The following is an 18,389-nucleotide window of genomic DNA, read 5'->3' on the forward strand; positions in this document are numbered from 1 at the left end:
TCTCTGTCTCTCTCTGTCTGTCTGGCGAGCACACATGCCCTATAGCAAAAACCTCTTAAAAAAGAAAAAAAAAAAAAAGAGTCCTGAAAGCTATTGCACATCTTATCACAACTCTGATTCTACTTTTCCTACGTCTTTAACTGCAAATTTCTGTGCACATGTTCTAATTTGACTGAAATCATGTTATTTCCCCCACTCCTTCTTCACTTTCATCCAATTGGATGTCTATTCCCATCACTAAATTGTCCACAATATTACTTGCATTGCTAAAACTGACTGACACATGACTTGTTAACATATTAAATAAATTAAAGATAAATAATTTGATCAGACAAGTAATCACACACATCAATATCTCAGCTCCTGCTCGGCTGGTTCGGCTCTCAGGTGACCTCAGGTCGATGTCCTTGGCATCCATTCTCACTGAACTGTTCCTGTGATACCTACCGGGCTCTCAGACTCATCTTAATGAGTACTCAGAGAGGACAGTCTTCTTATGGAAGGGTGAATTCCTCCCTGGACAGTTGATGATAAAGACTGCATTTCTGTCCCCAGACAAAACACAATGAGAGAATTAAACATGGTCCCCTAGCCAGTCTGGAGACTCCAGAAAAATCAACCATGTCTTACCCAGCCCAAGACTATATTCCTTGAGAGACAATGACAGATTAAATATTTACAGTTATCTATGCCTATTCGTTAGTTAAGTCTGCTCATTTCCTCTTTATAACTACAACCATTTAGTACCTGATTTCCCTCATGGACATTGGTCTGGAAAGAAAAGAGCATTTTCCTACTGATTTGCTGCTCTCAAGAGACCAAGATGAAAGTGTGATGAATCCAGTCTTTAGTACATGTTCTCTGGGAACTCTCCTGCCTCCAAAGGTCATTAGCAACTTTCACCAACTGTGAGTTAAACTTCAATTGTCATGGGTCAGCAGGGTGTATGGAGGTTAAAGTGCTGGATCCCAACTGGCTGAATACATGGTTCAAGTCTTGGACCCAGTGGCTTGAACACCACGCTGGTCACAAGTGCATATGTGTCCAAAATCCTGAGAGGAGACTAGAGGAGTAGTGAATGCAGCATGGCCATGCCCTTGGGAGTTGATTTCTCATTTTCCTTATTTTCCTTCTCTCTCTTTCTCAATCTCTCTTGGTGAATGTGTGTGCCCTACAGCAAAAACTAAAAGAAATAATAATAATAATAAAAATTACAAAATTTTTGTCTCATACTACATGTGTATGTTTTGAAAAATATCATAGAAATGTACAATGATTGACTGTAAATAACAAATCACAAAATAAAATTCTTCCAAATCTAACTGAGGAATGTGTCCTTACAAGTCCCTTGGACTTCCAAAGCATAGACTATGGTGGATGCACAGCTGTTGATATCTCTAGAAACTGATCGTATTGCCTCTTCAGCAAGGGAGAGAACTGTGTTCACATACTACAAAACCATGCATAGCTCTATAATCCTTGGCTTCATGATGCTTGTGACAAAGTACTTGGGAATTTTATGCTCATAACATACTTTAACGATTGTCATCTAGGGGCCAGCAGGTGGCATGGTGTTTGAGGTGCTGGACTCACACATGGTTAAACGGCCATTCCAATCCTGAAACCAGCAGCTTGAAACTCATGCCAGGCACATGTGCCTGTGTGCTCTAAATCCCAAGGAGACATTAATGGAGAAGAGATTGCAGCACGGCCATCCTTTGTGGGGGTGATTTCTCACTTGCCCTCTCCTCTGTTTTTCTCTGTTTCTCTCCTGCAACTGGGTGCCTTCAATGACAAAAATCTTAAAAATAATTTTTAAATCTTTAAAATTGCCATTTAGCCTTTCACTTATGTAGTGTTGGTGCCTTCAATTGTATGAAACATTGTATGTTCCCACTTAACATATACTGAATGTCTGCACTGACTGAAACTGATTGACTAACAGTTGTACAAACACAAGAGATGGGTGTGAATGTTGGATGATGTGTGTGTGGAGGAGTGGGGTCTAATGAAGGACATTTGGAGAAGGGGTACAGAAGGTAGAGCATTGATAGGATGGGGAGGTGTGGTGTTATTGGTTGAAGATATTTTGATCAATGGGACTGGGGAGAAATGTCCACATATTGAAATGCTCACATTGCAAGCTGAACAATGTGATTGAATGTATATAAAAAATAAATTAATTAATAATAAAAAATGAAAACAAAACAAAATCCTGAGAGGAGACTTGAGGAGAAGGGAATGCAGCATGGGCATGCCCCTGGGAAGGGATTTCTCATTTTCCTTCTCCCTTTCTTTCTCCATCTCTCTTGGTGAATGTATGTGCCCTACAGCAAAAGCTAGGGAAAAAAATTATTGTCACATACTGCATGTGTATGTCTTGAAAAATATTGTATGCTATAGGAATGTACAATGATTGAATGTAAATAACAAATAATAAAATAAAATATTTCCAAATCTAACTGAGGAATTTGTCCTTATGAGACTCTTGAATTTCCAAAACATAGACTGTGGTGGAGACACAGCTGTTGATATCTCCAGAAATTGATCATATTGCCTCTTCAATATAGGAGAGAACTGTCTTCACATGCTAAAAAATCGTACGTATTTATGACAATCTTTGGTTTCATAATGTTTCTGAAAAAGAATTTGGGAGTCTTATGTTCATAATATATATTAAAAATTGTCATTTAGGGGCTATAAGATGGCATGTGTTTGAGTTGTGGACAACTGTGGTTTGAATCCTGAACCCAGCAGCTTGAAAATCATGCCAGGCATGTGTGCATGTGTGTCCTAAATCCCAAGAAAACAATAAAGGAGATGGTATTGCACCATGGCCACAGTGGGGGGTTGATTTCTCACTTTTTCTCTCTCTGTTTTTCTCTGTTTCTCTCATGAAAGTGAACACATTCTATCACAAAGATCTTTAAAATATTTTTTTAATATTAAAATTGTCATTTAGTCTCTCACTTATGTAACATTGGGTGATTACAAGATATTTATTTAGACCTCTTTATTGTGCTTTGGACTGAAGTTAGAAGCTTATATGGCTTGTTTCATTTAATTTTTACACAATACCATTCTGAGACACACTATTAGAAAATTCATTACAGAAATTCATTACAGAAATGGGATTCAGGATTGTTTAATCATGAATTGAGTAAGGATGGAGCTTTGATTGAAACTTCATTAAACTGTATCCCCAGGTCTCAGATTGTAGGCATGGGACAAAAGAAGAAAAGGTAAGTACAAGAGAAAAACAAAAGATGGCAAGACTTCAACTGTGAATGAAAAGACAGGTCATGTAGTTTACTTTTCATAAGTTTTTTATTTTTTATATTATTTATGTTTAATCATTGTACATTTTTACAGCATGTGATGTGAGTTCTCAAAGCATAAATACATTGCATGTCAAGCAATACAAGATACTAACTTTCCATTCTTGTCTCTGTGAAATATTCTTTTAGTTTTTTGTTTGTTTTTTTTTCATTCATTTATTTTAATTGATATTTTAACTTGGAAACAGTTATAGATTAACGTGCATTGATAATTAATAATGCAGAGAGAAAGGTGCTCAAAAACACACCACTCTAAATTATTTTAAAGAAAATGTCCCTATGAAATGCATATTCCTTTATACCTAGTATTCTAATTTCTTCTTCCCTTTACTAGAAAATTATTTGGATATGATCTAGTATATTAAAACCACGTATGTCACCATGAACACTACATGGTTTGGCTTCATGACACTTTTGCCAAAATGATTAGAAACTTTGTAATTGAGACTGACAGGGGATGTGGTGGTTAAGGCACTGGACTCCCACATGGCTGACAATGGTTCAAATCCTGGACCTGGTGACTTGCATGCTCACTTTCCCTCTCTATCTTTCTCTTTGGTGAGTGCACGTTTCCTATGGCAAATTTAGGAATGATAATGATAATAATTAACAAAAATAAAAAAAATACTATTTTAAAGTTTTATTCATGTGAACTTTTATGCTTTTCAATTTGTTCACTTAATTTCTTCTGATAAGGGCAGGAGAAAGTATCAGAAAAAATAATTAAAAGTCAATTTGGAAACATTTAGCTCCATGAGCTAGGAGTAATATTTCCCATTTACAAAGGTTGATATGGTTCTGATTTTGAGGCCCTTGATCATCATTAAGACAGAAAAGTAATTTACTGTGAAAATGAAGATCACCCATTCTACCTTCTTTTGTGTCTCTAAATTTCTACCTGATTATATTTCTTGCTTGTGCAAAATGTTCATTCTTTATATTTCTATCCTCTCCAACTTTCTATTGAGTATTCTTTTAATATAAAAAATGAGATTATAAAGGACTCTCTGTGTGTTTATATATATGGAGGTGAGTTTTCATTAGCTGGTACAGGGTGATCTTGTCTATTTCATAAATGTAAAGGTGGTTCTCAGGAAATAAAACACATCCATCATCTCTAAATCTCTAACATTTCTCATTACTTTGTATTATGAATGTTATCCTTTCTAACTATTAGAATTGCATGTTAAATTATTGCATATTCCTGTAATGCAGTATTTTTCTTTTTTTCTCTTTTGGTCTTTATTTAAAGTTTTACAAAAGGGCATATACACTCACTGAGGGAGACTAAGACATAGAGAGTGAGAATTCACCCACCAGGGAGGATGAACTTGCCACAATCTCTTCTCCTCCATTCTCCTCCTGGGATTTTGTACACACACACACATGTACTTGGCATGAGTTTCAAGCGGATAGGTCCAGAATTTGAACTGCTGTTGTCTGAGGGGAAATCTAGTACCTTAACCACTGTGCCATATGTTATCCCTCAAAAATAAAAAAGCGGTGGAGAATATTCTACTTAAAAAATATTGTACTTAAAAAAAATGGGAGAGAATATTGTAGTTCCCTTTCAGGCAAATAGAAGTGGAATGACATGCTTATTCATCCACAAAAACTTGTGACTATGACCACACAGATAGGAACTCAATCTCTCTTATGGGTTGCCCATTGATCATGATGTCTTGAGGTATTTCTCGGGACCATGGAAGTTGATAACAGATGATATCTATACTGCTCATTCACTCCTCCTCTGGTGACTACAACAAAATGAAAGAGGGAGTTATTACATTTAAAACAATGAAAGGATTTATATGGGCAGTAAGTACTGGCAGTGCTCAAACAGAAACAGAAAGATGTACCAATAGTGAAATATTAAATCCCAACAAACAATACTATACACCAAGAAATAGAACCCCCTCACACACAAGCATTAATCTGTCCTTCCTTAGTGAGTAGCTCTGAAAAAGAATCATTTCTTTTTTTTTTTAAGAATCATTTTTCTATAAGAATAGAGTGTATAATTAATTACAAGTTTTTTTATTACATTTAAGGTCACCTCTGACTCTAAGGCAAATTATCTCAATTTTATTTTCACATGCATTCCACTTTGAGGCATGAGTTTAATCATCAAATTTTGCTCTTAACTATGGTGGGTGCTGTAAACACTGGGTTAAATAAGAGAACTCAACCTTAATAAGGAGAGTAAAGCCCAGGCCAGCAGGTGGTGTGAAGGTTAAAGCACTGGATCCCACATAGCTGATTGCATAGTTCAAGTCCTAGAGCCAGTGGCTTGAAAATCATTCTAGGCATGTGTGCATGAGTGCCCAAATCCCAAGAAGAGATTAGGGGATAAGAAAGTGCAGTGTGCCATCCCTCCTGGGAGGACTTCTCACTCTCTCTGTCTCTCTCTTCTCTCTCTCCTTCTTCTTTTCAGTTCCATTTTTTTCCAAATCTGGAATTAATACATAAAATACAATACCATGCAAAAAATAACACTGACCAGATATCAGATAGAGCAGAAAGTTTCATAAAGCAAGTTATTTAAATTAGATGATGAAGTTGCAATGAAACAGAAGCTCTAGAAAATATATTGCTGGAGAAAGTTCCCAAACTATGATCATAATAATTGCTCCCCTTGCCCCTGAACTGGAGGTCCATCTCCACAGATTCACTCAATCACAGGTAGAAAATATTTGAAAAAATAAATGAAAATAAATAAATAAATAAAACAATTTGAAAATAGCTATATGGTAGGTCAGCAAGTGATGACATGGCTGAGATGCTGGGTATCCTCATGGCTAGTTGTAGTCTGAGCATCAGAATCAGTACCTTGAGAATTGCACTGGGAGAATGTACATGCATACCCAAAATCTCAAAAGGTGGATGGAGGAGAATGAATTACAGCATGGCTTAGAATTGCTCAGAATAATGTACACAATTTGAGAATAAATTATTCTTAAGAGTTGCATGAGTTATCATATGAGATAGCAAAAACTTTAAAGTATTGCTGATATGAAGTGGGGAATAACTTTGGGAAGTAGAATAATGGCAAAGAAAGTATTTACAGGATATGGAAGAGTGTGAAAAGCTGGATACGATATTATTTCAATTGTATAGACAAGTAGAACCAGCTCTACTTTCACAATCTCAACAGAGAATCACAATTTTTTACCTCTAAGGGTTTAATCTCTGCAACCATGGGTACTACTGCAGCTCCAGGCCAATTGACCCTTTCACAATTCCTTTTCTGAAAATTATTTTTAGAGCCCTCTTTAGGTCTTTATTCCTAAGACTGTAGATGAAAGGGTTCAGCATGGGAGTGACCACAGTATACATGACTGAGACAGTTGCACTTGAGTGTGAGCTGTGGATGGAACCAGCACTAAGGTACACACCCACAGTTGTAGAATAAAATAAGGAGACAACTGACAGGTGAGAAGCACAGGTGGAAAATGCTTTGTACTTCCCCTGAGCTGAAGAGATTGCACATATAGAAGAAATGATCCTATAGTAAGAGTAAATGATCCCAACAAGGGGCCCTCCACCCAGCAGCACAGATGCAAAATCGGTCACCATGTCATTAAGAAAGGGGTCAGAGCAGGCAAGGTGGACCACCTGATTAAGTTCACAGAAAAAGTGGGGGATTTCCACATGCTTACAGAAGGACAGCCTCAATACCATTAAGCTTTGTAACAAAGAATACAGGACACTGATGATCCAGGATGCTAGGACTAGCATTCTACACAGCCAGGGATTCATGATGACCGTGTAGTGCAGGGGGTGACAGATGGCCACATACCGGTCATAGGCCATCACGGTCAGTAGGAAGTCATCCAATGCTACAAAGACTATGTAAAAGAACACCTGGGTGATGCAGCCTGCATAGGTGATGACCTTGCTCTGTGTCTGGATGTTCACCAGCATCTTTGGGACGGTGGTGGAGGTGAAACAGATGTCAGTAAAGGACAGGTTGGAGAGGAAGAAGTACATGGGGGTGTGCAGGTGTGAGTCTGAGATGGTGGCCAGGATGATGAGCAGGTTTCCACACACAGTGATCAGGTACATGGAGAGGAAAAGCCAAAATATGAGGGGCTGCAATTCTGATTTCTCTGAAAATCCCAGAAGAAGGAATTCTGAAATTTGTGTATCATTTCCTGGTTCCATGGTAACTCCCTGAAAACAGAAAAATATGATGGCTAATTTCATGTGAACAGGTATTACTCTCATAGTTGAAATGCCATAGTTAATATTTTGCATTCACACTGTTCTCTATTATATTTTTGTATGGATCTATTCTGCTTTAGGTTTTCATAGTGCCATCTCTGCTTAGGACTTCTTATCTCACACCTTATTCCACAGATGATGTATTCTACAGAATTTTTAAATAATTTATTAACAAAAAATAATAGTACATATTTTTGGAGTAAAATGTGATGTTACAATGGGATTTTATTTGTTTTTTGTTTTACTTTGCTCTTGGGCACATGCACTCATCAGACAGAGAAACAGAAAGAGGAAAAGTGACAAATCACCCTACTCCGGGAATGGCCATCACACAATACTCTCTTCTCTCAGAATGTTGGGAGTGCATGTACACATACCTGACATCTTTTTCAAAATTCGAGTCTGGGACTTTAACTGGCAGTTGACCATGTGTAATCCTGCCACCTCAGCTGACCCAATAGCTGTATCTCTATATCCCTTGAAAAGCAACACTCAAGGCAGCAGGAGACAAGGTGGTTAAGGTGCTAGACTCCCACATGGAGGATTATGGTTCAAGTCTTGGAGCTGGTGGCTTGCTTTCTCACTCTCCTCTCTCTCTTTCTCTCTCTGTTTCTATCTGGTCTTGTTGAATAATAATAATAACTAATAAAATTCAATAAATATTTTTTTAAATAAGAAAATAAAACAACTATGTTTCTTCCATTTGCCAATCCCCTGGCAAGCATTTTTCCATAGTTTGCTTCTGTGACTTTGACTACTTCAGATACCTAGGTAAGGAGGAATCACTCAGTATTTTAATTCAAAAGTATTCCATGGGTCAAAATAATTGTATTTTGATCTACTTTGACCTCCTCATTTTTATCTTTTGATTAGTATTCAGTCAATTGCATTATAAGATCATAATTTGGCAGCCCAGCAAGTGAAATAATGGTTAAGTTGCTGCACTCCAACTTGGCAGACTGTGGTTCAAATCCTGAACCCAGCGGATTGAAAATCACACTGGACATGTGTACATGCATGCCCAAAATCTCAAGAGGAAAATGGAGAAGAGATTTTAGCATGGAAAACACCCTAGGGGGTGATTTCTCACTTTCCCCTCTTTGTCTCTCTCTCTCTCTCTCGCTCTCTCAGGTGACCACGTGTGCCCTACCGGGGGGGGTAAAATAAAGTATTTTTACTTCTGATGTAGAAGAATTTCTGTAAGTTATTATAAATTTGGGGAGAATGGGTATGTACACAATGGAATGGCTTACAAGATTTGATAACACAAAATCTATTAACTTTTCATATTCAGCCAATATATATTGATATGTATCAATACATAAAATAATTCATTGTTATTCTGAAAATATTATTTTAAAACTTTAATTTATTAGTAGAAGAAAAAAATTAGAATATTCTCAGACCCCAGAATATAAAAAAAAACTTGTATGATTTGCAATATAGTAAAAAGCTAAGAGACTTACAAACCTATTCATTTTCATCAGCAAGAAAATAGTTTTAAGTAAAAACTCTTTAATATTCTCATGTTGACCTTTGAATAAATTTTTATGCGAATGCTGAATATAAAAGAAGAAACTGTGGAATGTATGTCTCATGAACTACAGTTGCAAGGTATGAATTGCAACATCCCATTCATTTAGATCCTTCAACAAATACAGAAATATGCACAAATATATTCATTTCAAAAATTCCTTAATCAACCCCAAAGTTATTGCACATCTCATCACAACTCTGATTCTACGTATACTACTTCGTGAACTGAAAAATTCTGGACACATGTTCTAATTTGACTGTAATGACATTTTTTCCTCCAATTCCCTCTTCACCTTCATCCAACTAGATGTCTATTCCCATCCCTGAATTGTCCACAATATTACCTGCATTGCTAGGTCTGACAGACACATGGCTTGTTAACATATTAAATAAATTAATGATGAATCACTTTGTCAGACAAGTAACCAAACACATCAATATCTAAGCTCTTGCTAGGTTGGTCTGGCTCTCAGGAGACCTCAAATAGATGTTCTTGACATGCATTGTCTCTGACTCGTTTCTGCAGTACCTACCAGACTCTCAGACTCATCTGTATGGGGTGTCAGAGAGCACAGTCCCCTGATGGAAGGGTGACTATCTATCCAGTTGATTGGTGATGGAGACTGCAGCTTTCTCCCCAGATAAAACACAATGAAAGAATTAAGCATAGAACCCTAACCAGTCTGGAAAGTCCAGAAAATTCAACCATGTCTTGTCCAGCCCAAGGATGTAGTTCTTGAGGGACATGGACATATAAAATATTGACAGCTCCCTATAGCTGCTCATTAGGTACATTTTCTCCTTATAACTACAACCACTTGGTAACTGATTTCCCTTGTGGACACTGGTCTGGAAAGAAAGGCAAAATTTCCTGTTGATTTGCTGTTCTCAAGAGACCAAGTTGAAAGTGTGATGAATTTATCTTTATTACACGTTCTCTGTGAACTCTCTGGACTCCAATGGTCATTAGCACCTCTCACAAACCATGAATTAAAAAAAAAATTGGGGGAAGCGATTTTTGCTATAGGGTGCAGACAGACAGAGACAGAGAGACAGAAAGCAGGAAATCACCCCCCAGGGGGGATGGCCATGCCACAATCCCTTCTCCTCCATTCTCCTCTTGGGATCTTGGGCACACACGCACATGTGCCCAGCATGAGTTTAAGCCACCGGGTCCGGGACTTGTACCGCGGTCGACTACGTGGGAGTCCAGCAACATAGCCATTACACTAACTGCTGGTCCCAACCATGAATTAAAATTTAATTGTCATGGGTCAGCAGGTGGTTTGTCAGTTAAGGTGCTGGATCCCACGTGGCTGAATGCATGGTTCTGGTCCCAGATCCAGTGGCTTCATAAATCACACTGAGTGTGTGTGTCTGTGTGTATGTGTGTGTGTGTGTGTGTGTGTGTTTTCAAAATCCTGAGAGGAGACTAGAGAAGAAGGGACATATTGTAGCTGTCATCTCTGGCTATTGATTTCTCACTTTTCCTCTTTCTCTCTTTCTCTCTCTGGCAAGCACACACACATACTCTATGGCAAAACTAATAAATGAATGAATGAATGAATGAACGAATAAATAAATAAATAAATAAATAAATAAATGTATGAATGAATGAACAAAATTAGAAAAAGTGACTGCATGGGTTTTCCATTAAGTTAACTAGGAGAAATCTGAAGAATATGAATGTTTTTACAGGAAAGTTGTGACCTTGCATCAACTGACTGGGGCTGGTATTCAGACTCTCTGTTCATGAATTCAGAACAGATTCTTGAGGACACAAAAGAATTTATTGGATTATACTGATATTTGTTCATTCGCTGTCCCGTCAGCAGGTATGAAAAAATTTTAAAGAGGAGGGAGTCATTATTTTAAGGAAAACAAGAAGTAGTAATTACAGGCACCACTGAAGTGTTCAATGAGAAACACAAAGATATTTAATGAAGCAGTATAAAACACACCATCAGTCCTTCACCCCAATGAATAAACACCTTTCCACATGGACACCAATTTTGAATCCTTCAACAAGTAGAACAGGATGAACAAAAACATGGTGCAGAGTTAATACAATGTATAATTGAGATGTTCATTTCATCCTATTTAAATCTCTCTCTGACTCTAAGGCCAAATTTGTTCAACTATTTGTTTAGATTTGCCTTTCTATATACAAAACTTTTTGACTCGGGTAACTGATAATTTTTTTTTTTTACTTCATAATAAAATGTGTTGGTTCACAAAAGGAGAGAGAGAGAGTGAGAAGGGGACAGACAAACAGAGAGAGAGGCATCCTCTACAAGGCATTGGCAAGCAGAGACCCTCTTCCTCCTGTCCTCCAGCCCTCCAGTCCTGGCCACACACCCATCCATTGAGATTTCAGGTTGACTGGACTCAGGACTTGAACCAGAGTCCTCATGTGGCTTCCAGTTATGCACTCTGATATGCTAGGTCTGCATCACAGAGTCTGGGCCTGATCATCAATTTTTGACAGTGATTACAGTAGGCATGTGAACTCTGAGTTGAGTAACAGAATGAGATTCTAATGAGATAATCACAGATAATCAAATACACTAATATATTAAAGTCTACATTTCAAACAGATATAATGGAAGCAAAGACATACACATACATGAAAATCTGCATTTTCATGTTTGTCTGTACTCTAAATTCCATTAGTGACATTCGTGGCCAACTATAATGTGGTTTTTGTTGTAGTTTTCTATTGTTTTTTTCTTGTTGCTGTTCTTCTAGTCTATAGGCAGAAAAAAAATCAAAAAAACTTATTTTAGCAACATTATACAAAAATTGCTCAGAATCATATAGACCATTTGAGAATACATTATTTTTAAGAGTAGCATGAAGGGGGACAACAGGTGGCATGGTGGTTGAGGCACTGGATACCCACATGGCCAATTATAGTTTGAGTCCCAGAACTGGCAGCATGCTTTCTTACTTTCCATTTCTCTCTCACTCTATCTCTCTGGTCAAATCAAATAATAACAATAATCATAAAATTAAATAAAAAAAATTCTTTAAGAAAAAGAAAAAAAAATTTAAGAGTTGCACATCATTTTGTGAGGAAATGATACTCTTACAGTATTTCTGACACAAGACTAGAAACAACATTGGAAAGTAGAAAGATATTAAAGAAAAATGGTGGGATATGAAAGCTTGTAGAAAGATAAATACAGTGTCACTTAAATTATATAGACATGTCTGTATTTGAACAGAGAATAACAATTGTTGTCTGCAAGGCTCTAATCTCTGCAATTAAGGTCATTGTTTCAGCCCCAGGTCAACAATTTATTCACAATTTCCATTGGAAGAATATTTTCAGGGCCCTCTTTATGTCTTTATTCCTCAGACTGTAGATAAAGGGGTTCAGCATGGGTGTGACCACAGTGTACATCACCGAGACTGCTGCACTTGAGTGTGAGCTGTGGGCAGCACCAGCACTAAGATACACTCCTACAACTGTAAAATAGAACAAGGAGACAACAGAAAGGTGAGAGGCACAGGTGGAAAATGCTTTGTACTTTCCCTGAGCTGATGAGATTGCACAAATGGAGGAAATTATCTTAGAGTACGAGTAAAGGATCCCAGTGAGGGGGCCGATGCCCAGCAGCACAGTTGCAAAATAGGTCACCATAGCATTAAGAAAGGTGTCAGAGCAGGCAAGGTGGATCATCTGATAAAGTTCACAGAAAAAGTGGGGTATTTCCACATGTGTACAGAAAGACAGCCGCAATGCCATTAAGGTTTGTAACAAGGAATACGGGACACCTATAATCCAAGATGCCAGAACCAGCATTCCACAGAGCCAGGGATTCATGATGACCGTGTAATGCAGGGGGTGACAGATGGCCACATACCGGTCATAGGCCATCACAGTCAGGAGACAGTCATCCAACACTACAAAAACGTTAAAAAAGTTCATTTGGGTGATGCAACCTGCATAGGTGATGACCTTGCTCTGTGTCTGGATGTTCACCAGCATCTTTGGGACGGTGGTAGTGGTAAAACAGATGTCAGCAAAGGACAGGTTGGAGAGGAAGAAGTACATGGGGGTGTGCAGGTGGGAGTCTGAGATGGTGGCCAGGATGATGAGCAGGTTTCCACACACAGTGATCAGGTACATCAAGAGGAAAAGCCCAAATATGAGGGGCTGCAATTCTGGTTCCTCTGAAAGTCCCAGAAGAAGAAATTCTGAAATTTCTGTATCATTTTTTGGTTCCATAGTAACTCCCTGAAAAGAGGAAAATACAATGGCTAATTTCACATGAACAAGTATTGCACCGTTGAAATGTTATTATTAATATTTTGCAGTCACAGAGTTATTTTTTATATTTTTATATGGATCTAATCTTAAGCTTTTCATAGTGTTATCTCTGCTTAGGACTTCTTATCTCATTTCTTTGTTCCCATAGATCAGGTATTTACAGGATTTTTAACTTATTTATTTATTAACAAATATAAAATAGTACGTACTTATGGAGTAAAATGTGATGTTACAATAGGGTTTTATTTGTTTTTATTTTTGTTTTGCAATTGGGCACATGCACTCACTAGACATAGAGACAGAGAGAGAAAGAGAGAGGGGGGGGAAAGTGAGAAATCACCCCCCATAAGGAATGGTCATCCCATAGTCCTCTTCTCTCAGGATTTTGAGAGTGCATGTACACATACCTGGCATTCTTTTCAAGCTGCCAGGTCTGGGACATAAACTGGCAGTTGATTATGTGAAATCCAGCCAGCATAAACAATACGCCATCAGCTAGTCCAATAACTGTACCTTTATGTCTATTGAAAAACAACTTTGGGGCCTTCTCTCTCTCTCTCTCTCTCTCCCTGTTTCTACCTGGTTAAGATGAATAATGTTAACCATTATTAAAATAAATCTTTTTTTAAAAAAAAAAAAAAAGGAAAATAACTCTGCTTCCTCTTTTCACCAATCTCTTGCAACCACTGTTCTATAGTCTGCTTCTATGGCTGACTACTTCAGATACCTTAGTTAAATGGAATCATTCAGTAATTTATTTTCAAAGTATTCCATAGGCCAAAATAAATAAATTTTTATCTATTTGAATGGACCTATTTTGATTTCCTTATTGTTATCAGGTGATAAGTATTTAGACAACTGTACTATAAGATCATAATTTGAGGAGTCATCAGGTGTCCTAGTGGTTAAGGTGCTGCACTCCAACTTGGCTGACTGTAGTTCAAGTCCCAAACCCAGCAGCTTGAAAATCACAGTGGACATGTATGCAAGCATGCCCAAACTATCAAGAGAAAAATGGTGGACAATCTCTCGAGGAGTGATTTCTCACTTTCCCTCTCTCTCTCTCTTTCTCTCTCAGGTGACCACATGTGCCCATGGCAAAAAAAAAGTATTTTTGTATACTACTGAAGTAGAAGAATTTATCTAAGTAAATAAAAATTTGGGGCGTATGAGTATGTACACAATATGATGGCCTGCTAGATTTCATAACACAAAATTTATTAACTTCTTACTTTCACCCAATATGTATTTATATCCATCAATACATACAATAATTCAATGTTATCTTGAGTATTTTACTTTAATACTTCAATTCATTATGAGAAGAAAAAACACAAAAGAATAGAATATACTCAGATCCCAGAACATAAAAACAAAGCACTTGCATAATTTGCAATAAAGAAAAAATCTAAGAGACTCAAAAATGTATTGAATATCATTAGTAAGAAAGTAGTTGTAAATAAAAACTCTTAAATATTCTCATTATAACCTTTGAATAAACTTTTTTATGTGAATGCTCAGTTTGAAAGAAGAAACATGAAATGTATGTGTCATGAACTACAGTAGCAAGGTATGAATTGCAAACAACCAATTCATTTGGATCCTTCAAAAAACACAGAAATATGCACAAAAGTGCTCATTTCAAAAATTCCAAAACCAATCCTCAAGTAATGCACATCTCATCACAACTCTGATTCTACTTTTACTATTTCATGAACTGTACATTTCTGGGCACATGTTCTAATTTGACTAAAATCATCTCAATTCTCTCATTTCTTCTTCACTTTCATCCCATCAGATGTCTAGTCCCATCACTAAATACACCACAATGAAGGTTGCTTTGCCAAGTTTGACAGACACATGGGTTATTAACATATTAAATAAATTAATGATGAATAACTTTGTCAGACAAGAAACCAAACACAGTATCTCTCAGCTCTTGCTAGGCTGGTTTGGCTCTCAGGTGACCTCAGGTAGATGTCCTTGTTATTCATTCTCTCTGATCCACTCCTACAGTATCTACTGGACTCTCTAACTCACCTGTGTGGGCTTAGAGTGGACAATCATCTTGTAGAATTGTGAATTTCTCTCCAGTGGTTGATAATGGAGACTACAGCTCTGTCCTCAGACAAGACACCATGAAAGAAGTAAGCATGGAACCCTAGCCCATCAGGAGATTCCAGAAAAATGAACCATGTCTTGTCCAGTCCCAGGCTGTAATCCTTGAGGGACAGTGGCACATAAAATATTTACAGCTCCCAATATCTGCTCATTAGGTCCATTTCCTCTTTATAACTACAACCTCTTACAGCTGATTTCCCTTGTGGACACTTGTATGGGAAGAAAGGAAAATTTTCTTGTTGATTTGCTGTTCTCAAGAGACCAAGTTGAAAGTGTGATGAATTTATTTTTATTACATATTCTCTGTGAACTCTTCTCCCTCTAAAGGCCATTAGCACCTTTTACAAACCATGAGTTAATATTTAATTGTCATGGTTCAGCACATAGCATGGCAGTTAAGGTGGTGGATCCCACATGAATGAATGCATAGTTCTAGTCTGAGGCCCAGTGGCTTGATAAATCACACTATAAAACACAGGCAGAAAACACTGAGGAAACTCTGGGAGACATTGCAGTAGGCAAAGACTTCTTAAACAAGAACCCCAAAGCAATAACCCCAAAAATGGACAGATGGGATTACATCAGATTAAGAAGTCTGTGTACAGGAAAGGACACAGTAATTAGTTGAATCGACAGCCCTCAGAATGGGAGAAAATTTTTGTTAACTATGTCTCAGATAAGAGACTGAAAACCAGAATACACAGGCAACTAAAGTGATTTACCCGAAAAAAAAAATGATTAACCCAATTAAAAGATGGGAAAATGAGTAGGATAAATGACCCTCTAAGGAAGACATCGAATAGCCAAAAAGCATATGAAAAAACACTCAACATCTCTCATCATAAGGAAGGTGCAGATCAAAACCACAATGAGATACCACCTAACCCCTGTCAGAATGGTGAAAATTTAAAAATTTTTAAAAAATGATAAGCACTGGCAAGGATGTGGTGAAAGGGAAACTCTCCTACATTGTTGGTGGGAATGTAATTGTTCCAGCCACTATGGAGAACGACATGGAGGTTCTTCAAAGACCTTCAAATAGAACTACCATATGATTCAGCAATTCCACTCCTGGGTATCTACCCAAAGGACAGGGGAATGCACTGTCAGAAAAGTACTTGCACAACTATATTTATCGTGGCATTATTCACAATTGCTAAGGCATGTAACCAACCCTAATGTTCACAAACAGAAGAATGAATTGAAAAAGTATGACATGTATACTCCATGGAATACTACTCAGCCATTAAAAAAAAGGTCCTGGTATTTGATAGGAAGTGGACAAACATGGAGGATTTATTGCTGAGTGAAGCAAGTTAGGATATGAAACAGGAACATTGTATGTCTCCACTTACCATATACCGACTGTCTGCACTCTATGGTAAAGACTGAAAGACTGGAGGACATAAAAACATTGAAAATTGGTATGGACACTAAGGACAATGTGGAAGAAGAGTGGAGGAGGGGAAGAGTGCAGGAAGGAAAATTTGGGGGAAAATGGAGAAGTAAGACATTTGTGGAACAGAGATATGGTTTGTTGCCTGTTGTTGATGTCATGTACAGTATTCTCAACTCACATGCCATGTGGCGTATATCATGTTGGGTAAAATCTCTTTACAAACTAAATGATGTATAGTGATTGAATTTATAAATAATAATAATAATGATTTTTAAATTATGAAAAAACTCACACTGCATGTGTGTCCATGTGTCCAGAATCCTGAAGGAGACTGGAGAAAAAGGGAATGTAGTGTGGCTATCTTCCTTTGGTGGTGATTTCTCACTTTCCCTCTTCCTGTCTCTCTCGGGAAAGTGCAATGTTCCTATTACAAAACTAAAAATTAAATAAATATAAACATAAATTAGATAAAATGATTGCATTAGTGTTTCCTGAAGACAGCTAGGATAAATCTGAAGGACATGAATGTTTTTACAGGAAACTGTTGACCCTGAATCAAACCACTTGGACAGGTATTCAGACTCTTTATTCATGAATTTCAAAGAGATTCTTGAACACGCAAAACATATATTGGATGATACTCACATTCATTAATTCACTGTCCCTTCAGCAGTTATGACAAAGTTTTAAAGAGGGGGAAGTCATTCATTTAAAGCACTCCAAGAAGTTGTAATTACAGCCAGCACTGAAGTATTCAAAGAGAAACAGAAAGATATTTCATGAAACAGCATAAAACACACCACTCAATCCTTCACCCCAATGAATAAACACTCTTCGACAAGGACACCAATTTTCAATCCTTCAACAATTAGGTGAATAGGATGAATAAGAAGCACAGTGCATAGTTAATACAGTGTGTGATCAAAATGTTCTCTTTGTTATATTTAAGGCTATCTCTGACTCTAAGACCATATTTATTCCACTATTTGTTTAGATTTGCCTCTCCATATACAAAACATTTTGACTCAGGTAACTGATACAAATTTTTTTATTCATAACAATGTATTGGTACACATGAGGATAGAGAGCTAGAGAGAACAAACGGGAGACAGACAGAGAAACAGACATAAAAACAGTCATAGAGAGACAGAAGCACCCTCTGCAGGGCGTGGGAGGCTGAGACGCCCTTCCTCCAGTCCTCTGGATCCTGGCCACACACCCATCCAGTGAGATTATAAGGTGACTGGAATCGGGACTTGAACCAGAGTCCTCATGTGGCTTCCAGTTCTGTATTCTGGTATGCTATGGCTGCATGACAGAGTCTGGACTTGATCATCAATTTTTTATTTTATTTATTTATTTTTTACTTTTTTTAAAAAATTTATTCATTTTCGACATTAATTCACTATACACCATCACAACACAAAAATGAATTTTCCATCCAAAATACACTGTGCATTGGCTCAATCAAGCACATCAACATACATGTTCTCAG

General features: G+C 37.4%; 3 protein-coding genes across 3 annotated transcripts in view; all 3 read right to left on the reverse strand.

Annotated features, from left to right (window-relative positions):
* Positions 1-418, reverse strand: part of LOC114005344 (olfactory receptor 1571-like) — a 3,332-nt gene extending 2,914 nt beyond the window's left edge. Inside the window, exon 1 of the mRNA XM_027766741.1 lies at positions 197-418. Coding sequence (XP_027622542.1) covers positions 197-418 — 222 coding nt within the window. The remainder of the gene's footprint in view (positions 1-196) is intronic.
* A 6,124-nt stretch (positions 419-6,542) lies between these two features.
* LOC102484725 (olfactory receptor 7A17) lies at positions 6,543-7,502 on the reverse strand. Its single transcript, XM_006164611.2, has one exon. It carries the CDS (start codon positions 7,500-7,502, stop codon positions 6,543-6,545), a length of 960 nt encoding a protein of 319 aa, XP_006164673.2.
* Positions 7,503-12,402: 4,900 nt separating this feature from the next.
* LOC102483064 (olfactory receptor 7A10) lies at positions 12,403-13,332 on the reverse strand. Its single transcript, XM_006164609.2, has one exon. It carries the CDS (start codon positions 13,330-13,332, stop codon positions 12,403-12,405), a length of 930 nt encoding a protein of 309 aa, XP_006164671.2.
* Between the last annotated feature and the right edge of the window lie 5,057 nt (positions 13,333-18,389).

Source organism: Tupaia chinensis, unplaced genomic scaffold (assembly GCF_000334495.1).
Source record: "Tupaia chinensis unplaced genomic scaffold, TupChi_1.0 Scaffold143650_1, whole genome shotgun sequence".
Taxonomy (NCBI): domain Eukaryota; kingdom Metazoa; phylum Chordata; class Mammalia; order Scandentia; family Tupaiidae; genus Tupaia; species Tupaia belangeri.